The sequence below is a fragment of the Gigantopelta aegis genome, chromosome 14 (assembly GCF_016097555.1).
Source record: "Gigantopelta aegis isolate Gae_Host chromosome 14, Gae_host_genome, whole genome shotgun sequence".
In the NCBI taxonomy this organism is placed as follows: domain Eukaryota; kingdom Metazoa; phylum Mollusca; class Gastropoda; order Neomphalida; family Peltospiridae; genus Gigantopelta; species Gigantopelta aegis.
Genome location: NC_054712.1, coordinates 48,326,213 through 48,351,956, shown reverse-complemented (window position 1 = coordinate 48,351,956; position 25,744 = coordinate 48,326,213). Strand labels below are relative to the sequence as shown.

Here is a 25,744-nt window from a genome sequence, read left to right as displayed (position 1 = left end):
AGTTATCAACGCTCTCTAACCGTTAGCCCGAGTACTCTGACGGTAAGAGAGATAGACGAACATTTGGACAGTTATCAACGCTCTCTAACTGTTAGTCAGAGTACGTTAGCCCGAGTACTCTGACGGTAAGAGAGCTAGACAGACATTTGGACAGTTATCAACACTCTCTAACCGTTAGCCCGAGTACTCTGACGGTAAGAGAGCTAGACGAACATTTGGACAGTTATCAACACTCTCTAACCGTTAGCCCGAGTACTCTGACGGTAAGAGAGTTAGACGAACATTTGGACAGTTATCAACGCTCTTTAACCGTTAGCCCGAGTACTCTGACGGTAAGAGAGTTAGACGAACATTTGGACAGTTATCAACGCTCTTTAACCGTCGGAGACCAATCTATATAAATTCTGCGCAACTGTCTCCCAACTGTTTTCGCGAAGCGAGTAGACGTGTTTACGTGCGCTCGCGAGGCCACGTGGACATATATATCGGACTTTAAACTTTTAGACCTTCGTTCAAAAGTTTATGTCGAAATTACTTCTTTTTTTTTAAATATTATTAAATAGTCCGATCCTCTCTTCTTTCTCTTATTTATTTTTGGACTGTCCTTCTAAAATGCTCCAAATTATATAAATATTCGACCGAGCAGTCAATTCTTTTTATTTTTGGCGTGTAATATTTTTTTTTATTTTTTTTTATTCTATTAACTTTTTTTTACCAATTGCTATTTTCAAAATTCTGCCCATTTTCAACTCTAACCCCCCCCCCCCCCCCCCCCCATCTTATCTAATTTCTTTTTGACCACCCGATCTAATCTAGCGACCAAATTTAATGAGTAGAATTTTCTTTATTAATTATATTAGAGATGCGCATCAAAATATTTAAAGGCCCACTATTTAATTTTTGGATGTAAATTTCAAAATTGTCCGCTTATTTTATTTCTGTCCCGGGACAAGCCCCTGGCTATCCAGAGACAGGCCCCGGGACGGACATGCTCGAAACTCTAGTGGTATATGAGCATGTACAAATTATTCGCACTCGCAGTCTCTGCCTACCAAACGGTAATCAAAGATTCCCGCTCTAATACAACAACATTCCTGTTTGACGTTAAATACCGTAACATCGATCATTTTCGAGTTCCTTGATTTAAAAAACCCCCAAACATATTAATCACTAGGAAAGGAAAGGAAATGGTTTATTTAACGACGCACTCAACACATTTTATTTACGGTTATACGGCGTCGGATATTAATCACTAATACACACACTACAGGAAGAAACCCATCAGCAAATACGTGTTTAACCGGAACATTATTGAACAGGGGTGCTGTCGGGTTTCTTCGTGTGTGTATTAGTGATTAATATGTGAAACAAAAATTTAATCAAGGAACTCGATGAAAATTGGAAAAATGCGTGAATTTCATGTGGTGATTTGACGCATAATTTGTTGCGGTTCGCCGAAAGAAAAGTTGAGCTATTTGTTTTGTGGACTTTATTTTATCTAATGAGCAGCCTCAGTGTTGTCGTGGTTACGCCATGGGACATAAGGCTGTTAGGTACAGGGTTCGCAGCCCGGTACATTCTCCCACCCAGGGCGAGTTTTAACGACTCAGTGGGTAGGTGTAAGACCATTACACCCTCTCTTCTTTCTCTCTTCCTCCCCCCCCCCCCCCCTCCCCCCCCCCCCCCCTCCCCCTCTCTCTCTCTCTCACTCTCACTAACCACTAACCACTAATAACAACAACCACTGTCCTGGACAGACAGACCAGATAGCTGAGATGTGTGCCCAGGACAGCGTGCTTGAACCTTAATTGGATAAAAGCACGAAAATAAGTTAAAATAAAATTAGCAGGGCCCCGTTCCACGAAGCGATCTTAGCACTAAGATCGCCTTAGAGCATAAGGTAGTTATGAACTTAAGGTGATCTTAGGGCTAAGATCGCTTTGTGGAAAGGGGCCCAGGTCGTTGTTGCAATCTGTTAGACGCGTTTATGCACTTCGCCACATCGGGAACCAATAAAATCGTTCACCAACTTTAATATCGTTACTCACTGTCACTGAACGCTGTGCGATTTGTTTCAAATTAAACAACTGCAGTTTGTCAGATTTCTCTTGCACAACAACAAAATGGCATGTCAAATATCGTTTTTATTAATAATCCATACATTTTAATATAAAAACTGACACTTTGGAATAATACATAAACATGTAATCGATAACTGCGTAACGGACATGCAATTGATATGTTGTGGCAAAAGACGCGGACTTGTCACATTCTGTTAAGATCACTGATACACTGGGGTTACGGTCACGGGCACACCGAGTTTAAGGTCACCGACACGCCAAGGTTAAGGTTATTGACACACTGGGTTAGACTCACTGACACACCGAGGTTAAATTCACTGACATATCGTGGTTACGATCACTGACATACCGAGGTTTAGATCATTGACATACCAAGTTAAACTCACTGACACAATGAGGTTAAGATCACTGACATACCGGTTACGATTACTGACATACCGAGGTTACGATCACTGACATACCGAAGTTACGATCACTAACACACTGGGGTTACGCTCACTGACATACCGGGGCTATACTCACCAATATTGTGGTTACGTTTACTGACACACTGGGGTTATGATCATTGACACACTGGGATTATGCTCACCTATATTGTGGTTACGCTTACTGACACTGGGGTTACCCTCACTGACAGACTGGGGTTACGCTCACTGACACACTGGGGTTACCCTCACTGACACACTGGGGATACGTTCATTGACACACTGGGGTTACGCTAACTGACACACTGGGGTTACGCTCACTAACACACTTTTTAATTTAAGTGTTCTCTTCTTTTTTTTATCTAGCTGAAGACGTTTCCGTATCAATGTGCTCTAAAGCTGTTTTGGGACGATCCTGAAATCTCAGAATGTCAGTGAATATACAGTGAGTGTCTTCTTTTTTTCACCTTCCCCTCTTTATCTTACCGCTATACATGTACACATGTTATAATTTTATTATTGTTGTATATTGTAAGACGATGATTCAAGGCACCCCAACCTTGACATTGCCAGGTTTAGAAAAAAAGAAGAAAAAAAGAAAGAATATACAGTGAGTATTCCTTTTGAAAATACATCTATACGACAAGCACGTTATCCCCAATCACACCTTCTTAACCCCCCCCCCCCCCACCCCCACTACCTTTTATATTTTTGGTTGTGTCCACCGCCCCCTCCCCATCTGGGTACCCATCAATATAGAATCCTGGCTTGCCTAATGACGTCATCATTTTTTAATAATTAGTACGGTAACGTCACGGTATTTTTACAAATTAGATATAATAAAAAGATAAAATTTTATTTGATTTTAAATTGATTCTTCCTCTCTTTTTTAATGTGATGATCTAGTATGATGAATACATTGATTCCCTGAGTCCGTTTCTAAGAAATTCTCGACATAGATTGTCATCGTGTCTGGCCTTGTACATCATGGCGTTCAAGATTGCGTGTTCCGTGACGGCGCACGATGCAAGGGAGATAAACGCTGTCAGCGACATCAGGCCACGGATCCCGTTGTTAATATCTAACCCTGAAGGGGGAAAAAAACACAATTATATAAATATATTAATTTTAAACATAATAATTAATATAATAACAAACATAACTAAATGTTCTTTTATGACAATGTATGGTTTGTCGGTCTAAAACTTTTTTAGTTTATTATTTGAAAGAGTAATTATTTCACATCTAGTAATATAGTCCCGCACTCTACAACAACAACAAACAACAACAACAACAACAGACATTTTAACAACTAAGATCAAAATGGATGTACATAAATGAATATTCTAAGCTTGAAACTGAGTTTTAACCAAAATTACAGAATAATGTTTTAAATGAACCATGTCCTTTTAATAATGAATATATTATGTATTATTTTCCAGTTTTCATGGGTGCTTGAATCTGACGACAAACAAAAAACCAACAACATATTCCATTGTCAAAATCGTATCTCTGCACAAGGCAGAGTCGAAAGCATGTTAGGCAAAGTCGTTTTTGATTCCACGATCCACTATTAGGTGCTCGTTCTTAGAAGGACTGCCACTCTCCTAGGAGATCCGTAACAGAATGTTTCATCCCATAGGAGAACTGCCACTCCCGAGACTAGCTTAGAATCCGAAGCAGGCAAGGTCCGGAGACACTGCACTTTCCAACTCTGAAACTGAGGTGGCCTGAATGTGTTTCAACTCTCGATTTCCCCACTGGCGTAGCCAGGAGGGTCATGGGGCCATGCTTCCCCCAATCACACCAACTGTTTTTTTCCTACCACAACTTATATTTGCCTGTTGCTCCATAAGAGTACCAGTGCCACCCTCCTCACTCACGCGCTTCCCGGTATAAAATCATGGCTATACGCCAATGCCCTCCAATTTGAAGGAAATGTTTTATTTAACGACACAGTCAACACATTTTCTATACGGTTATATGGCGTCGGACATATGGTTAAGGATCACGCAGATATTGAGAGAGGAAGGAACCCGCTGTCGCCACTTCATGGGCTACTCTTTTCGATTAGCAGCAAGGGATCTTTTATATATGCACCATCCCACAGACAGGATAGTACATACCACGGCCTTTGTTACACCAGATGCACATGGAGCATTGGCTGGAACGAGAAATAGCCCAAATGGGCCCATGACTGGAATCGATCCTAGATCAGGCGAGCGCTGCATCACTGAGCTACGTCCTGCCCCTCCAAGTTGAAAGACGAATTAATAAATGTTCCTCCTACCCCCCCCCCCCCCCCCCCCCCCCCCCCCACCCCAGTTGCTGGTATCTACCGACGTATATAGTTTTACGACATTTCGCTCAACATGTAGACCAGAAACAAATTATTATAACACCGCTCCCAGCTGGCACTTCCGTTGTGGGTTTTTTTTTAAACAGCCCCATCCCCTCTACTTCCTTGTCGGTGAGTTTAGTCTTGGGTATAAAGTTTAAAATGAATAACCGGATAACGTCACGCTAATGTTTTTCCTCACACGAGGGACTCGTGTTCTTAATTGGAAGAAACTCATTCGCTGATTACAGAAAGTCATCTCGGTTCCAAGCTGCCTGGGTAACGCCCCGAGGGATTAGTTACTTCTCCTTGTTAGTGGGTTAAACACATTTCTTATCCTTGTACGTGACAATAACGGAGTCGCAAACAAGCTCATAAAAGCGTGTGTCATATTATTAGTTACATTAACGGTTGCAGAGGGACACTACATAAAAATTACGATAATACGTCAAACGTCTATGCAAGAAGCAGGAACATTACATTTTGTCATGATATACTTTTCTTTTTTTGTATCCCGGCGCTTTCCTTTGCATTCCACAAATGCTTTCGCTATCACATAGAACTGAATTTGCATTACGTTATATTAATACTTAAAAACACAAAAACCTTTTAAGTTAGGATTGTCTTTGTTAGGATTCGAAACCATAACGTTTGGCGTAGTGTACCATTTCTTGATAAATTGTTGCGCCTAGACTACTAGTATATATGCATACATCATAAAGCAAACGTATATCTTAAGTTCATACGGTTTGTTTTGTTTAACGACACCACTGGAGCACATTGATTAATTAATCACTGGCCACTGGATGTCAAACATTTGGTAATTCTGACTGGTAGTCATCAGAGGAAACCCGCTACATTTTCCCCAATGCAGCAAGGGATCTTTTATATGCACTTCCCCACAGACAGGAAAGCACATACCACGGCCTTTGACCAGTTGTGGTGCACTGGTTGGAACGAGAAAAAAATAATAATTTGAATGGATCCACAGAGGTGGTTCGATCCTGCGACGCAAGCACCTCAGGCAAGCACTCAATCGACTGAGCTAAATCCCGCCGCAAGTTAATACGGAATGGAATGAAAGTAGCCGCTATGGAAAGTATATGGGAAGCCGTTACAACAGAGACGTAGTCATATACAGGTACTTCAGTAGCTTTGTTGATTTTTTTTTCAGTAAAAAAAAAAGTTTGAGTTAATACAAACAATAGTATCATAAGAAACACACTTTCTTACACACCCGTTGGTGAGAACACCATGCATTATTTTTAATAACACATGGGTTGTTAACACACGTAAAGGCACACGACTCTGGCTGCTCGTAGGTGATGACCAGGGCCCCGTTCCACGAAGCGATCTTAGCCCTAAGATCAACTTAAATGCATAGGGGAGCTATGCGCTTAAGGTAATCTTAGGGCTAAGATCGCTTCGTGGAACGGGGCCCTGGTCACCAGTGTCATGCAGCCAATGAAAACCAACACGGTGGAAATAGATTACACTGTGACGTATAGTTAACCTAACAATCATGTGTCTGTGACGCGTAAGTTAGCTACAAGTGCAACGGCTGTAAATAACTTTTAGTCGAAAAAAAAGATGTCAAAATTTGCTTAAAACCTGGTTTTTGAGGATATGTAAGAAATAGAATAATACATTCGTGTCCATTAGATACCGTTTATCTCACAAGTCGTTTAAAAACGTATCAAACTCGCGCGTTCGCTCGTTAGATACATTTTAAAACAACTTGTTGTGAGATAAATGGTATCTAACGGCCACTCATGTATTATTCTCTATATGTAATTCAAAAACAATGTTACAGTGACAGCAAGCTCGGAATAGTCTCTTCATATTGACGCTGTTTAGCCACATTTGGATGATGCTCCTATAACTACTATACCCATATAACGCGTGGTCGATAAAGCATTGTGTAATGAATGATTCTGCGTGTATTGAGAAATAACCTTCTGGAGTACAGAGGAACTAGTTTTTAAGAGAACAAAATATCCAATCTAGAATGATGGCAAGCTTCATATAATATAACACACAGGAAAGGCTGACGTAACAAGGTTTCATATCCATTACCAGTACAGAAAAACACCTGATTTCCGAGCAGAAACCGCGCGCTGTCATTATCCTTGGCATTTGGTGAAACGTGCTTCAGTGAAATAGCATTTATAATTGGGCGAAAGCACGACTTTTGATCAGCTATGATTATTCCGCCCTGAGCCTGTGATTGACATCCAGTAGCCGAGATAGCTTTTGTGTGCACGTGCGCCCAGAGGCGTGAAGGGGAGGGGGGGGGGGGGGGGGGGGGGGGGGGGGGAGAGTTGCACATTACGTACGAACTTGGAAGAGTATACACGAGAGGGAAGGGGGTCGCTGACAGAATAAATACGCCAAATTTATTATTTTTAAATTGGGGTGTGTGTAAAACGTTTCAGCACTGACGTTCGATTTACGCCCGCACATGGTGGGAGGGTGTAATGATCAAACGTAGCCTACGAAAGATGTACATGAGTGATAGAAGAGGCGTTAAAAATATCCAAGAGTTTGTGCGTACGTATGTTATGGTTGGCCCCTACTAGCTTGCTGTTAGATATTCGTTCGTTCGTTCGTTCGTTCGTTCGTTCGTTCAATCAATCATTCTATCAATCAATCATTAATTAATTTATTCATTCATTCCCCAGTTTTGTTGCTATTGAAATTAAGAAACACTTGGCTCGGTTATTACATGGATGGAATTCCAGCCTGATATTACTGAGCACTGCTATACAACTTGTATATCAGTATTAATAAAAAGTAAAGTTTGTTTTATTTAACGACGCCGCTAGAGCACATTGATTTTTAATATTATCATCGGCTATTGGACGTCAAACATATGGTCATTCTGACACTGTTTTTAGAGGAAACCCGCTGTCGCCACATAGGCTACTCTTTTTTACGACAGGCAGCAAGGGATCTTTTATTTGCGCTTCCCACAGGCAGGATAGCACAAACCATGGCCTTTGTTGAACCAGTTATGGATCACTGGTCGGTGCAAGTGGTTTACACCTACCCATTGAGCCTTGCGGAGCACTCAATCAGGGTTTGGAGTCGGTATCTCGATTAAAAATCCCATGCCTCGACTGGGATCCGAACCCATTACCTACCAGCCTGTAGACCGATGGCCTGCCACGACGCCACCGAGGCCGGTCAGTATTAATATGTCCGTGGTATATTGTATCTTGTCTGTGGAACATCGTATATTAAATACCTTTTTTAGCCGGTTGTTAAGAGTAGCTTGTGTGATAAAAACGGATTTGCTTTCTTAAATACAAATGTATTAATTTCTTCCTTACAAAAAGTCCTTTGACCTTGGTTTTTAGTACATCATTGTCATCACCGGCCTCGGTGGTGTCGTGGTTAAGCCATCGGACTTACGTCTGGTAGGTACTGGGTGTTCGCATCCCGGTACCGGCTCCCACCCAGATCGAAGTTTTAACGATTCAATGGATAGGTGTAAGGCCACTACACCTCTTCTCACTAACTAACTACCAACAATTAACAACTAACCCACTGTCCTGGACAGACAACCCAGATAGCTGAGGTGTGCGTGTCCCTGACAGCGTGCTTGAACCTTAATTGGATATAAGCACGAAAATAAGTATAAATGTAATGAATTCATCGTCATCATCGTTACCACCATAACTACCATCACCATGACTGCGACCATGATAGACAGTAAATATAACGGTGCAGAGAATTCATGACTGGCAGCGTATGCAAGCTATAAGATGTTGTTATCTTGACCTTTGACCAGAAGGGGTTAAAATGCAAATTTTAGAGAGTTTAGGCAACGCATGTATTTGACATACGGTGCCAAATCGTAACCCGTTTAGATAGCCATTCGAGCTAACTATGGTCTTATTCTACTATACACCCGATAACGAATCATTGACACTGACGTTTAACACTTTTTCCCCCACATACAATTTCGTTTAATACCAATAATCACTGAGGCGGAAAGATTAGGGATAGGAGATTTAGACAGGACCTACATATTTAGTCTTCCCATAATTAGTACAACCCATCTGCGTATCTCATGTTTTCTTCAAACTACAGACAGACAGACAGACAGATATTTTATTAAAGTTTAACCCACAATATTACATAAATACATAAATATTCTTAATAAAATAATAAAGAAGCTACTTCTTATGGAGTTACGAGAGACTAAAACGGAAAAAACTATTAAAATAAATGCTTATTATAATAAAATACACAGTAGAGATAATAAAAGTCTTGAAATATATACATGTATTAACCATATAAAAACCATTTACGTCTTTTTAAAATATAATAACAGGTTTTGGCGCATAAAACAGATATACGTGAATCGCTAAAAAACCCACATAAAATTTGTCTCTTTCCGACATTTGATAAAAATCGTCAATTAAAAAAGTAGCTTCTAAAAACAGCGGAACACAACTTTATTTAATCTCAATTGGCTACCATTCGGTGACATCAGAGGAACATAATATAACACAATAAATACAATTAGTCAAAATAGACATTACTGGAATTTAGACTTTGGACAATGTACACTGTATTAACTTCGGGCGAGCTACTCAAGTGTATGGATTAAAGGAAAAAAAAGGTATATAAAAATACAAACAGATGAATGTTAAATGTTCAAAAGTGCGTTTTGTTTAACGTTTAACGTTTTGTTTAATCATCGGCTATTGTATGTAAAACATTTGGTAATTTTGACATAGTCTTAGATAGGAAACCCGTTAAATTTAGTAGCAAGGGATCTTATATGCACCATCTCACAGACAGGATAGCACATACCAAGGCCGTTGATATCGTGGTGCATTGGCAAAAACGAATGTTCAAACGAGAAAATTACATAGACTCTACCGGAATTACATTTTGGACAATATAGACTGTATATGCTGCAGTTATTATCTTTGGACGTATAATTTATGTGCCTGTGATTGTCTTTGGCGAGCTACTCAAGTGTGCTGCTTCAAAGCATGGGCATGGGTAATGTTTGGCGTGCTTACTTCAGAAAAGTGTTCAAGCACGCATTTCGTGGGTACAATATTTGGCTTCGCCAGAACGTTCTTTCCGTGACAGGGTTTTAGATCACAAACATGGCTACTTTAGTAACAAGAGTAATTAGAGTGTGTCACGTCAGTGTTGTGACATGAAAATCGGCAGAGTTTTCTCAGTGATCGACTAGTCACCTGTTTAAATTCTTGAATAAAATGAAACCCACGTGTATTACTCAAATCACACCTAAAACGTTTGTTTTGTTTAACGACACCACTAGAGCACATTAATTTATTAATCGTCGACTATTGGATGTCAAACATTTGGTATTTTTGACATATAGTCTTAGAGAGAAAACCCGCTACAGTTTTCCATCAGTAGCAAGTGATCTTTTATATGCACCATCCCACAGACAGGATAGCACATACCACGGTCTTTGATATACCAGTCGTGGTGCACTGGCTGGAACGAGAAATAGCCCAATTGGTCCATAGACTGGGATCGATCATAGACCAACTGCGCTTCAGTTGAGCACTTTACCACTTTACGTCCCGACCCCTCAAATCACACCTGTATTAATTTCCAACCTACCTGTGTGAAAGTTGCCGCATCTCGCGGACTCCCCCTCCACTATAACGAACATGTCGTCATCTTCGAAATACGCGACCGTGTGCAGTCGCTGGAACAGTTTGAGCTCGAACAGTCGAGGACTGAATTTTAAATGTTTTATTGCGGTAGTTTCACTGAGCGTCACCTCACCCTGGCTCTTGTAGGTGTTGTAACATTTCACAAATATATTCCTCATCATCTGGAAAATAAGACAAGACCCTCAGGGAACGAATGGAAGAATGAATGAATGTTTAACGACAACCCAGCACAGACGTTCAGGTGATTCTGCAAACTGAGAGGCGCATAAATATAAGGACCTTCAGACATACTAATCATTGTTTTCCAATATATATATATATATATATATATATATATATATATATATATATATATATATATATTGTGATGGTGATGTATCAAATTGCGAAGGATATTCCTGATTTGGAAATCTATATTATTTTTCTGTCACCTGTTCTGAAGTTCACAAAAAGTTCAAATTTCCATCTCTTTAATATTTAACACCAAGAGCATGCTGAAATTTTAGACTCGAAGAAATGGAGCTGCAGTATTCAATATAGCCTCAGGAAGAGGAAGGGTAGAATTAAAAGTGTTCTTTTAAATGCGCGCGCATATGCATAGTCAAACACGCACACACACACACACACACACACACACACACAGAGAGAGAGAGAGAGAGAGAGAGAGAGAGAGAGAGAGAGAGAGAGAGAGAGAGAGAGAGAGAGAGAGAGAGAGAGAGAGAGAGAGATTGAGAGATTGAGAGAGAGAGAGAGAGAGAGAGAGAGAGAGAAAGAGAAAAACAAGACTGAGTGAGGGCGAGACATATATTTTGAGACAGAGAGATTGAGAGAGATATATTGAGAAAGAGAACGAAAGAAAGAAAGAAATGTTTTATTTAACGACGCACTCAACACATTTTATTTATGGTTATATGGCGTCAGATATATGGTTAAGGACCACACAGATTTTTAGAGGAAACCCGCTGTAGCAACTACATGGGCTACTCTTTCCGATTAGCAGAAAGGGATCTTTTATTTGCGCTTCCCACAGGCAGGATAGCACAAACCATGGCCTTTGTTGAACCAGTTATGGATCACTGGTCGGTGCAAGTGGTTTACACCTACCCATTGAGCCTTGCGGAGCACTCACTCAGGGTTTGGAGTCGGTATCTGGATTAAAAATCCCATGCCTCGACTGGGATCCGAACCCATTACCTACCAGCCTGTAGACCGATGGCCAAACCACGATGCCACCGAAGCCGGTAAAAAGAGAGAACGAGAACAAGGGGCTACTTCTGGTGCATATTGAAGGGTTTACTATGACAAATTACAATATTGGTAATTAATAATAATTTTTAAAACCACCACAAAAATTACAAAGATATTTTTTTTTTAAAAGACACCGAGAGAACTCACTCCTCTGTCTAACACCAGCCTCATCGTCTTGACCATGGGACATTCACTCTTGGGCACCAGGAGAGTCATGTACCGCTGTCTGCTGCTGCCGAATATCTTCAACGTAAAGCCTTCTGCTTTGCCGTTTTCGTCGAGGCTCGCGCCGTAAGCAGACAGGTCGAAGAAGAGATTGTGGACTCTCCTCTCGGGGAGGGGCAGGTGACACTTGTCGAGTCTCGTGATGCCCGCCACGGCACCGTAAGCCTTGTAGGAATGGTTGGCGAACTCGTCACTCAGTCCGAGAATCCTGGACGCCTGGCCGTCATTCCCGTCACACGCTATCACGAGAACTCGCCCGTGTATGCTTTCTATGTCTTTGATATTTTCTCTAGAAAACTGAAAGAATAAGAGAATTAAGAATTGAAAGGTACGAAATAAGCCATAGCTAAGGAAGGAAATGTTTTATTTAACGACGCACTCAACACATTTCATTTACCGTTATATGGCGTCAAACATATGGTTAAGAACCACACAGATATTGAGAGAGGAAACCCGCTGTCGCCACTTCATGAGCTACTCTTTTCGATTAGCAGCAAGGGATCTTTTATATGCACCATCCCATATATACATACCACGGCCTTTGATATACCAGTCGTGGTGCACTGGCTGGAACGAGAAACAGCCCAATGGGCCCACCGACGGGGATCGATTCCAGACCGACCGCGCATCGAGCGAGCGCTGTACCACTGGGCTACATCCCGCCCCTTTAAGTCGTAGCTAAGTCGTAGGCGTAGCTTAGTCGTAGGGCTAAGATCGCTTCGTGGAATGGGGCCCTGAACTACAAGATCAATAATTGTATCTGCGCATGAGACAGTCTAAAGACTGCTCCACGTACAGTATTTTGTTTAATGCATATAATTGATTTATAGCTACGTAGACATTCGAAGAAAACATTGGCTCATTTGTAGCTAATAACCTTAGATTCTTAAAATACAATGTATATGAAAAAAATATTGTAGTGAACGTTAGCAGAGAAAGGACGTATATTTCAAGATTTCGCGTAATTCTTGCGACTTTCTCTCTCTCCCTCTTTAGTATGCCACTTTGTTTTAATGCCATCTAGGTATTGGCAAAAAGGCAAAACTCGATAGGTCAACGTTCAAAGTGTTTTGGTGGGAACTATCCTCGAACCCCTCTCGCATTTTCGTGCTATCATAAAGGTGTTTGTATTTATCCCCAAGGCCATCAAACTGACAGTGCCCCCCCCCCCCCCCCCCCCCCCCTCCGTGCCAAATACATTCCACGGGACCTGTTCTAGAGGCCGAACGCACGCCGTCGCTCTCTAAGATTTGAATAGAATAGGATGAAAACCAGTATAATAGTTCGCGGGCGCTCGCCCTCCAGAACGCGCCCGTATGTTTGCTTCTCTAAGACGAACTGCAAGAAAGAGCTGCAGTCAAGGTCAGCCACAAGGCTGCCTATATGGATTTAAGATCATATTAATTATTAATTAATCAGCCCTATTAATTGTTAGTTATCCGTTTGTGAGAGAGTTGTAAACGGATTCGGTTGGAGTTCGCTATCATTAGACATTACTATTGATTATTGTTAGTAGCGACAACACAAAGTATTGTAATGAGGTAAATTATAGTGTTTATAATACCTGAACACTGGATAAAGTCAGACACACGCACATAAACACACACAGAGAGCTAGAGCTAGAGCGAGAGCGAGAGCGAGAGCGAGAGCGAGAGAGAGAGAGAGAGAGAGAGAGAGAGAGAGAGAGAGATAGAGATACGAATTATTTTGAAACTATGGAATATTTACCCATTAAAATACATTAAAACTAGGTCTATAACACATTCGTGGATTAAAACGTTCAATATTTAAACTATGAAACGTTCGCGGATTAATACACGAAGTATTCAAATTATTGCGCATTAATACTCATAAGTGCGTATATATACATAAATAGTTAAAATATCACCAATACATTTTGTTGCCATATGTTTAATTCACAATCAAGTTAGTATCTGTAAAAAAAAAATTAAACAACGGTGTCTCTATGTATATATAGTATTGTCAATGTCAACAACCTCGACTAAATGACCGCTCCGGACTCCCGTGACCGGGTTATGTTTCGCTCGCGGGAAGTTGGCGGCGGCCATGGGTCTTAATCGGATTATGTCGCAGACGTATCAGTTTATTTTCCCGCTGTCTCCAGAGCAAACAAAAAAAAGACATGTTTTATTTAACGACGCACTCAACACATTTTATTTACGGTTATATGGCGTCAGACATATGGTTATGGATCCACACAGATATTGAGAGAGGAAACCCGCTGTCGCCACTTCATTGGCTACTCTTTCCTATTAGCAGCAAGGGATCTTTTATTTGCACCATTCCACAGACATGGTAGTACATACCACGGCCTCTGATATACCAGTCGTGGTGCACTGGCTGGAACGAGAAATAGCCCAACAGGCCCACCGACGGGGATCGATCCCACACCGACCACGCATCGAGCGAATCTCCAGAGCATGTTTCTCTCACAGTTTAACAGACGTCATTAGTTGTTCCATTAAGTTTGATACACCGCATCCAGTAGCTATAATTAGTCACAGTGAAAGGTGAAAAAAACCACCAAACTAACTTTTACTGCAAACAATAGGAATCAATTAAAGGTGGATTATCGATAATGTTTTGTGGGGTGTTTTTTTTTTATAACACAAACATTCAAAATGGATTCTTCTGCTGTTTTATTCACATGTTTGATATCTAAACGTGACACGCTGGTATTTAAACAATATCTAAATCAAGTATATCGATCTGCTAGGGGCTGGTCCAGAATCGACCACATGGGTGGGTGGGGGCGTAATTCTTATTTTATACCTCGGGCAGTATTTGTTTTTAATAAAGTTTTAAGTTAAAAACGTGTTTGGTTAACGGCATTGTTAAAGTTTATTTTGTTTAATGACACCACAAGAGCATGTTGATTTATTGATCATCGGGCATAAGCGTACGAGACAGAGGAGCAACTCCCCCCCCCCCCCCCCCCCCCTTGGAGCAAATCTGTAAATTCGTGCAAAAACAATAGAGAAATTCGGGCAAAATGAGAAAACCTGAACACTTTTCACCATGTCTTTCATTATTCTACCCAAAATATTACAGTAAAACCTCTCAAGACCGGACCCTCTGTAAACCGGAATTCCCTCAAAACAGGACGTTTTACAGAGTCCCTTTTTAAAAACCAGGACAGAACATATCCTCTCTAAACTGGATCCTCTTTAAATCGGACATTTGTTTTGGTCCAAGGGTGTCCGGTTTAGAGGGGTTTCACTGTAGTTGTAACCCATGTAAAAGGGTGTGGCGAAACGTTTGTAACCCTAGGCTGTTTGGCAATAATACTAATATGAATAAACGTTGTAATCCAAATTCGGGCACTTTAGTTTAATTCGAGCAAAAATCAGCCTGCCTCCCCACCCCCCACCCCTACAAAAATGGAAGCCCGTACGCCTATGTCATCGGCTATTGGATGTCAAACATTTGCTTATTGTGACATATAGTCAAGAGGAAACCCGTTATTGCTTTCATTAGTAGCACGGGATCTTTTATATGCACTTTTCCAAAGACAGGACATAACACAGCCTTTGATATACCAGTTGTGGGGCACTGGTTGGGGAAAAACAACCAGAGAATGAATCCACTGAGGAGGTTCGATCCTATGACCAAAGCACCTCAGCCGAGCGCTCTACCCACTGAGCTAGATCCCGTCCCCCGCTTTAATAACATCTTCTTCTTCTTTTTTGGGGGGGGGGGTGGGGTGGGGGGTGTTATATCTACACCATACTATGCACATTTACTTGCTGTTCAATTAATAACAAAAATAGCCATGTGGTGGCAGTGGGGTTTTAGACCAAATGCCACAATCGCCATGATAGACACATACAGTATCTGCTGATTCAACATATTAATGTGCTGAGGTGTCGTAAAACAGACATTTGTTTCCCTGACAGTCGCCGAGGTCATCATTTCATTTCCCAAGCTGAAATAAAACTGTTTGTGAAAATAATTTGCTTAGCGATCGTCCAATAATCGAGTCGCGTGTAAACAGCATCACCTCGTTAAAACGCATTACCAACCCAGCACTATCTGTCATATTCCAGTCACACTCTCGGGGCGTTTTCATTACAGGAATCAATACGAAAAGATTTCATTGTACAAAAACTCCGGCTAGCGAATCGAGAAAATTAACTTTGATCAAACGTTTAGCTAAAATGGAATATAGACCATGTGATTCGCTTTTCATTTTCTCTTCGATTCATAATTAGTGTAAAGAAAATATTATAGTGCGCATGCGCATGTGAGATGCAGTATTAATGGGTTTCATGCAGTCGAAGGTACAAAGTTATATACGAAACAATAATAAAATTCTTATACATGTATTTTGTCACCTAAAAATTAATGTAAACTTGTTTAAAATTATTACACTTTTTTCGAATCATTTTGTGTGAAGAACATTATTCCAGAGTACATCTCACAGACATTAAAAAAAAAAATAATAATAATAATAATAATAATAATAATAATAATAATTTAATTAATTTATTAATTTCATTTTTTGTATTTTTGGATGACAATATACACGATTTCTTACTCTATCTAGAGAAAACCCCCACAATGTTTAAAATAAATTAATAATAATAATAATTATTATTATTAATAATATTATTAATAATAATAATAATAATAATAATAATAATAATAATTATTATTATTATTATTATTATTATTATTATTATTATTTTACATACATGGCAGTAGATCTTTTGATTTAGTTTTGACGGACTGTATACAATCGAATGAAAAGAACTGTCGAACAATTTGCACATACATACAGACAGACTGGTGGACAGACAGGCAGACTGGTGGACAGACAGACAGACTCATCTTTGTTTTTGATGTTTCTAAAATAATAGCCTACGGGTTCAACTACTCGATACTCGGTCATCGTGTGCCAAACAGAAATTTAGCCACTGGCAACGGAAATATTATTATAGAACGCTTTCATTTCGATTTCGCCTTTGGGACATAATTAGCGGAAATAAAACATAATACTGCGCATGCGTCAATGCGGAACTGGTGCCGCCAGTCCGTCATCTCCAGTTATTAGCTCAGTTTTCCGTCTTATGACAGATATTCGTGGAAGGTGATAAACACAATTAACTGCATTATTCTAAATATGGGGGGCGGGACGTAGCCCAGTGGTAAAGCGTTCGTTTGATGCGCGGTCGGTCTGCGATCGATCCCCGTCGGTGGACTCATTGGGCTGTTTTTCGTTCCAGCCAGTGCTCCATAACTGGTGTAACAAAGGCCGTGGTATGTACTATCCTGTCTGTGGGATGGTGCATATAAAAGATCCCTTGCTGCTAATCGAAAAGAGTAGCCCATGAAGTGGCGACAGCGGGTTTCCTCTCTCAATATCTATGTGGTCCTTAACCGTGCTTATAAAACTTAAAATCTAGACTTTAATAAAATCCAGACTTTAACGTAATGCTATTTGAATGGCGTTGCCATGACGTTAAAGTCTGGACTTGATTAAAGTCTAAACTTTAAGGTTTATAACCACGGGGCCATATGTCTGACGTCATATAACCGTAAATGACAAAATGTGTTCAGTGCGTGATTAAATAAAACATTTTCCTTCCTTTCTTCCTGTTCTAAATTTGGTAGGAAATAACTGAATACTGATTGACAGACAGGCAGACAGACAGACACATTCTTTATTTACGTCTCACCTTGTGTACAGATTAAAAACCAAAGTTAAAGTTTGTTTTGCTTAACAACACCACTAGAGCACATTGATATATTAATCATAGGCTACTGGATGTCAGACATTTGGTAATTTTGACAGTTTTAGAAAGGAATCGCGTTACATTTTTCCATTAGTAGCAAGGGATATTTTAGGTACACCATCCCACAGACAGGATAGTACATACCACGGCCTTTGATATACTAGTCGTGGTGCACTGGCTGTAACGATAAATAGCCCAATGGGCAAACCGACGGGGATCAATCCTAAACCGACCGTGCATCAAGCGAGCGCTTTAGCACTGGGCTACGTCCCGTCGTGATTAAAAACCAAATGTTTAACAATAATAATAAAAGAATACAGCAATAAAAGTACACAAGCCACTTATATAGAGTTATGAGAGACTTTATAACTATATATTAAAAGATTATCAGTAAAATACTGATTAACTGTGAATGTTCTAGCACGTTCTACATTTAAGATAATCAAAATACCACGCCATAACGATAATCTGCATGTGAGATACTCATTACAACCAATCAGGCGAGTGATCTTTTGTGACGTCATACTCATTATATCCAATCATACGACTCGTCTGTCGTGACATACTTATTTATGACGTATGCACGAATAAGAACTACTTTACACGTAGTACCTGAAGGTACTGCCTGTAAAGTTCCTATCCGTGCATACGTCTATAATTCAATACACTAGATGTCTTCACATTATTAAAGGACACATTTCAGTTTTAATCGAAGGGAGGGGGCTGCGTCTCATTTTAGAGTTTCCAATCAGGGATCCACGACTGGTATATCAAAGACTCAAAGACAGCGGTGTGTGGTCTGTGGACACTGCATATAAAACACTCTTCGTGAAAATCGATAAGCTTAACTGTAAAATTAAACATTCTTTCATTCTTTCATTCATTCATTCATTCATTCATTCATTTTATTCTTGCCGTTAAAGTTTGTTTTCTTTAACGACACCACTAGATCACATTGATTTATTAACCATCGGCTATTACATTTGATAATTTTGACTTATACTTTTAGAGAGAAAACCCGCTACATTTTTCCATTAGAAGCAAGGGATCTCTTATTGCACTATCCCACAAACAGAACAGCACACACCACGGCCTTTGATATATCAGTTGTGGTGCACTGTCCAGAACTAGAAATAGCCCAATCGGCCCACCGACGGGGATCGATCCCAGACCGACCGCGCATCAGGCCAGCGCTTTACCACTGGGCTACGTCCCGCCCCAGTCCTTGCTATTAAAGGAATGCCGTTTCAGTTTGACCCGGAAAGAGGTGTAGCTGATTTGGAAACTTCCACAGTTCACCACTGGTATATGAAAGTCCGTGGTATGTGAGGTATTGTCTGCGGAAAAGTATTTATGAAAGATCCCTTGCTGCTAGCTGACTGCAGGTTTTTATGTAGTATAGTCAACATGTCACCATTATCATCTGAAAGATTAAACAAAATAGATGATGATGTTGATGATGATGATGGTGGTGACGACGACGACGATGATGATGATCATCATCATCATGGTGACTTTTCCAGGTACGGTTTAATTGATTGATTTCAACTTATTTTCGTGCTTATATCCAATTAAGGTTCAAGCACGCTGTCCTGGGCACATACCTCAACTGTCTGGGTTGTTTGTCCAGGACAGTGGGTTAGTTGTTAGTTGGTTAGTGAGAGAGAAGAGGCTGTAGTGGCCTTACACCTACCCATTGAGCCCTTAAGAACTCACTCTGGGTTGGAGCCGGTACTGGGCTACGAACCCTGTACCTACCAGCCTGTAGTCCGATGGCTTAACCACTGCGCCACCGAGGCCGGTTACGGTTTAAAGACCATTTAATTGGTCATCCTCATTCTAATATCTGAACGACACAATTATTAGCTCTGTCAAAATCCTATCTCTGCACAAGGTAGAGTGGAAAGATATTTTTACAGATTGATGAGTCTTTCTTGAATCGCTGGCTGGGCAGATAAATCACCCACCGATGGGGATAGAATACATAACCCATGACATCTCATGATCAGGGGACTGTAGAATAAATCTTTCCCATATACGCACGCCCCCACTCCAACCTTTTCATTGGGAAAACTTTAGTTCACTAGCGCGTAACCGTAAGAAAGAATATACCATTTTTTGTCATTTATTTAAAAAACGAACAAAAACAACAACAACAAACACACACGCACGCACGCGCGCGCGCGCACACACACACACACACACACACACACACACACACACACACACACACAAGTCTAGAATCATAGCACGCCTCCTCGCTCAAGTTCGGTGAATTATTTATAGATTCGCTTCTGGCTCCAGTTAGGATACTGTTAAACGAATTGTTTTATTTAAGACGAAGACGATACCGGCGAATGCATTGACTGGCGATTTATCTTATAACCGTCTCCGGGGGTATCTAGTAACACGCTTCTTTACGGTGGCGGTTTGTCGACAATATGGACGTTTACAGTTTCCAATTTGTCAGTTTCACGTGTCGTAGAGAAAATGACACGAAACCTAGCTAAAACTACGTAGACGGGTTATTTTAGTATTTAGTAGATAATGATGCAGTTATATTCAGATTGATGGTGGTCATTAACACTCGATCTGTTCTGTGATCGAGTTAAGTACAATCAACAACAGAAAACTGAAGGAAAAAAAAGAAAAAATACTAGCAGACGCGAACCCAGGAATTTTAAATACAAATGGAATTTGTATATTAGCGAAGAATGCACATTAAAATATGTGTAAAAACAATATTGTTGTGACTAAGAGAGAGAGAGAGAGAGAGAGAGAGAGAGAGAGAGAGAGAGAGAGAGAGAGAGAGAGAGAGAGAGAGACAGACAGACAGACACACACACAGAGACACAGACACAGAGACAGACAGACGGACACACACACACATATAGAGATAGAGAGATTGGTGAGAAAGTGAGACACACACACACACACACACACACACACACACAGCGACATTTTTTTTATGAAACATAATTAGTTTGTATCAAAATTACTAAACGTTTGACATCCTATAGCCGATAATTTATAAATCAATGTTTTCTAGTAGTGCCATTAAACAAAACAAACTTTAACTTTATAAAATTAGTTTGTATTGGTATAATAATTATGTGAAATATTGTCTATGACGTCAGATAAACTTATGCAGGCCACTAATACGAATTACTGCAATCCTATGTGACGTGAATATTTTTTAATTATAGCATAAGCGTACGAGACGAAAGCAGAGGGGGGGGGGGGGGGGGGGGGGGGCAGCTGGAGCAAAACCTAAAATTCGGGTAAAAATTATAGTGATATTTAGGCAATATGTGTTAACATGAGACCGTTTTACCATGTATTTCTATTATTCTACCCTCAAAATTAGTTGTAAATAGTAATCCATGTAAAAACGCGTAGTGGTTCGTTTGTAACTCTATAACAGCTGTTTGGTTGTAATGCTAATATGAATAAATGTTGTTATTTGGATTCGAGAATTGTAGTTTAATTCAGGCACCCCCCCCCCCCCCCACACACCCCACCCCTACAAAAATGAGACCTCTTACGTCTATGCACTAGAGGACAGTATAAGCTAAGAATATCACTAATGACAATCGGAGATAGGTCCAGGATGTCGAGCACTTATGAGGCTCGTCTGACCAGTTTTTGCTCCGAACAAGACACTGTCCGCAAGCGTTCGTTGTCCTGAACACGCCTGCTAGGCTGGTTCACTGCTAACTAACTTCAGTGTGATTGAACAAAAACAAATGCATTGGATCTGTGTGTCGCATGCCGTTAGTCTAATGGAGTGAAACCAGTGAGTTAGTAATATGACTGTAATAACACATACATTATAGTTCTGAAACTCGGATAACTAATGTACCTTTCACGACATGTATTTATCCCGATTTACAGACGTTTACTAGCGATGTAATATAGCAATAACAATTATATACCTTGGTTTACAGACGATTAACAGCAATATACTATAGTTGAACGCATGATGTACTTAACGACATGTACGTTACTGTAGTACATTAGGTTCAAACACACAGGGTACTTTAAAGCGCACACATCACTTTAACTCTAAGTACGTTGCTATGACACTGCACACGTTAATTCAACAACACGTACATAACTTACTTTAACAATGTGTGTGTGTGTTGCATTATCAACACGTTGCTTTCACAGCCACAAAATGCCACTTTAACAAAACTAATGTCACCTGTGTTTACAATATGTGTTAATAAAAACACATACGAGCAGTGTCAACTTAGGTTATAACTTATATCTAAATATTAACACATCTTTAACACGTCACAGGGGAGGTACGTAGTCCACTGGTACAGCGCTCGCTCGATGCGCGATCGGTGTGGGATCGATCCCTATCGGTGGGTCCATTAGGCTATCTCTCGTTCCAGCCAGCACACCAAAGGCCGTGGTATGTGTTATCCGGTCTGTGGGATGGTGCATATAAAAGATCCCTTGCTGTTAATTGAAAAAGAGCAGCCCATGAAGTAGCGGCAGCGGGTTTCCTCTCTCAATATCTGTGTGGCCCGTAACCATATGTCTGACGCCATATAACGGAAAATAAAATGTGTTGAGTGCGTCGTTAAATAAAACATTTCTTTTTCTTGAACACGTCACCTGGGGCGGATCTAGAGGGGGGTCCAAGGTGTCCGGACCCCCCCCCCCCCCCTCAAATTTGAGAAGTGCCCCATTTATTTAGGATTTTTAGGTTTTTTACAAATTTATTTATTCTGTCAATGCATAGAACACTGTAGAATACGTCAGCCAGCGTCCCTGTTGTAGCGCTATTATATTATGGTCCATGTGAACCGTGTGTAATTTTTCAATAGTGCCTTTTCATAATGTTATGATGCCCTTTTTGTCTTGGACCCCCCACCCCCCTCATCAGAAAAGCTGGATCCGCCCCAGGTCACACGTCAATGCAAAAACGTACGTTACTTTCAACACCACTTGTTACTTCAACATATACTTTAACATAAACATATTTGTCACTTTAAACATACATGTATGTTATTTTTAACCACACTTCTTGCTTACACATAACATAAGTACATTTGTCACTTCATAGATAATACGTTACTTTTAACACCAATTCATGCTTCAACAACACATACGTTAACATAACATATTTGTCACTTCAAACAATACATTATCATTAACAGCACGTGTTGCTTCTCACAACAAATAATACGTTAACATAAACCCATTTGTCACTTCAAACACAATACGTTACTTTTAATCCCACTTCTTGCTTCAACCACACATACGTTAACATAAACTTATTTGTAACTTCAAAAATTATACGTTACTTCAACAACTCATACGTTACCTTTGTTCCAAGACGAACGTCTGTCTCTGTGTTGAGTTTGAATATTAAACTTAACAGATAGTCTTGGAATATCCCAACTCGTGTGAAAAATATATTGTTATCCCAGCACCCTTCCATGTTATCGAAATCCACTCCCAAGGTTCGGAGGAAAGTCACACTCCTGAAGTCAAAGGCCACTTGGTTAGGCTTGTTCACAAGATTATTTCTGTAACTTTCTTCGAAGAGATAAATCTTTTTCACGTGGATATTTTTGGATGCTATCAGAACCGCTGTTAACCCAACAGGGCCTCCTCCGATTACGACTACCGTAATCCGTGCATAATGGCGCCGCACATTGTCGTAATACGTTTTCGTGTACAAAAATCCCGCCACCACGATCGCCGTAAGTATTAGCTGTTGAAACGCTAACGCCGATTGGTGGATTAAATCCGTAGATTCGCACTGCATTTTTAAATACCAGTTCTCTTCGGCTGCAAATGGATTGGTCGTCATTTGAACTCGTTAGCTTAGTGACGTCTGCTTTTAATACGATTATTGAATGACATCGCTAAGATCGTATTTGTCTGAAACAGTTTGCGGTTGTAAACGTCAGAGATAAACACCGATATTTGACGACGAGCATGCTGGATCAATGAGGCTAACAAAACCTACTCGCCAGGAGTCATTGCTACCATAAATAATTACGAGCGTATTGAAACTCAATGAGAGTGATTTTCTATAAAGATCCTCAAGTAATGTTTGCTTCGCAACGCAATTATCAAGCCAATGCACGGGCCCATTTTCCAGACCTCCGCCGAAGTGTTCTTGTAACCATCACAAATATAATCAAGACCACTTTATTTACATGGCCTAAAAGTCTTCAGATGATGACAAAAAACCCAATATAGTCAAGATGTCTGTCAAAGGAAAATAAACTTCCTAAGGATTCGTTTATGAATGTGTTATGTACGGCTGTTCTAACAATAAAAAGCCAATGACAAATATTTAAAGATACGTGAACAATTTTTTTTAAATATATAAAGTCGATACCAGAAATATTGTCACGTCCACATATAACCTCTTGGCCAATATAGTGCCGCGGTGTACGTTTTGTACAGATAGTAAATAGTAATGATGGCACGCACACTTGGACAATAAGAAGCAGATCAAATATTTAATAATCTCCTTCCCTCAATCTGTAACTAAACTTCTCTGTGTATTGTTAATATTGGTTAGCAGATGACACACAGATGTAAGCGCGCGTTCTGTTTTCGTCATGCAGTAGTAGCCATATTTGTTTTTCGAAAACTGATATGTGTCAATCCATTGGTTACAACAGCACTGTAGCATATGCTTCAACATCGTCCGTTAATGTTTTCTATCATTACAAATGTCTCCAGAAAGAAACAAACAAACCTGTCACAAATGCAATCTTCAAAATATAGATTACATAAAAGTAATTCCAAAGTCGTTTATAATCTTTTTACATCACAAACAGAATCCGAACAAACCCTGTCTCAGTTTCAAATGAGAATTCAGAACATGAAAAAAACAGTGTCTTGAGTTCTGTTATTTGTTTCACATAATACTGCTTCGCGCCGCGCAGTTTAACTTTGAAGCACCTGACAGGTATGCCTGTTAAATGCACGGTTGCGTTTCTGTCCGTTTTGATCTGATTACCGAATTCCACATATATGTACCAGAACACGTAACTGCAGACAGCGACTCACGTGACTATTAATAGCAGATTGACAGTTGTAAGAAACGCTTCTTTGTTGTCGGTGCTAAGCACTAGCTAATCTACTTTGATCGGTTACGTGGTTCGATACATATCTCAATAACAATCTGTGTGTGTATATACAGTTATATATTATACGCAATAGTATCCATATATCAATTTCATTAATGCTAGTGCTGATATGTTCTTACGGAAGTTGTATGTCTCAAAGTTGACTTTTAGTTTACATAACAGTAATAAATGGCTGAAAGTCGAACAAGAATTGGATCAACTACTCAAAACACACATTTCGGTACTTCCAGTTTTCAAAATAATATTTAAATATATTATACTGGATCATATTTTTATTTTTATATAAAACTTGTAATATATTTTTTACTCAAGGAAATACTCCCTTCATGAAACAAATATGAACAAAGTGATGTGCGAATTCAGAATAAACTGAAACCAAATGTATCACCGAAGTAAACATTTAAAATGTTAATAATTCCAGAAATATGAATATTACAAAATGTAATAATTACATTTCATTGTCATAGAAATGTGTGAATTCAAAATAAACTGAAAACGAAAAGGTGTCATCAAAAGACAGATTCAATCAAACTTTTTATGTTATTAAATCCATCAATTAGAATATTCCAAAATGTTTTAACTACACCGTGTTATTTGTCACACGACTGACCTGAGTCGAAGATATAAATTCCACACAGACAGACACAATTCCTGTAAAAAAACATAAAAAAATAAAAAAATCGAATTTCGAATTCATGTGTCACAACATTTGTCACATCACCGTACTCCAATCACAACAATTATACAACCGTATGTCATTCCCGTGCAAGCACTGCGCCGAAATGACCCGTTCCCGACGATCGCTTTAGAATGGCGCGTTTTATCGACCACGTGGCATCCATTCCCTGACGACGCGCTACGATGGTAAT

The 25,744-nt window shown here is 39.9% G+C and overlaps 1 protein-coding gene across 1 annotated transcript; it reads right to left on the bottom strand.

Moving 5' to 3' along the window:
* Nucleotides 1–2,131: 2,131 nt before the first annotated feature.
* Nucleotides 2,132–25,182, bottom strand: LOC121388432. The gene is made up of 4 exons (XM_041519747.1): nt 23,087–25,182; nt 11,915–12,289; nt 10,464–10,680; nt 2,132–3,593 (listed from the first exon to the last, which is right to left on the bottom strand). The coding sequence occupies exons 1-4, from the start codon at nt 23,576–23,578 to the stop codon at nt 3,409–3,411; spliced, it is 1,269 nt and encodes a 422-aa protein (XP_041375681.1). The 5' UTR covers nt 23,579–25,182; the 3' UTR covers nt 2,132–3,408.
* Between the last annotated feature and the right edge of the window lie 562 nt (nt 25,183–25,744).

Coding starts and splice junctions, on each gene's coding strand:
- LOC121388432 (XM_041519747.1), bottom strand. CDS start 23,578: ATGACGACCAATCCATTTGCAGCCGAAGAGAACTGGTATTTAAAAATG. Junction 12,290..23,086: donor ACGTTCGTCTTGGAACAAAG/GTAACGTATGAG, acceptor TTATTCTTTCAG/TTTTCTAGAGAAAATATCAA. Junction 10,681..11,914: donor GGCTGGTGTTAGACAGAGGA/GTGAGTTCTCTC, acceptor CTTATTTTCCAG/ATGATGAGGAATATATTTGT.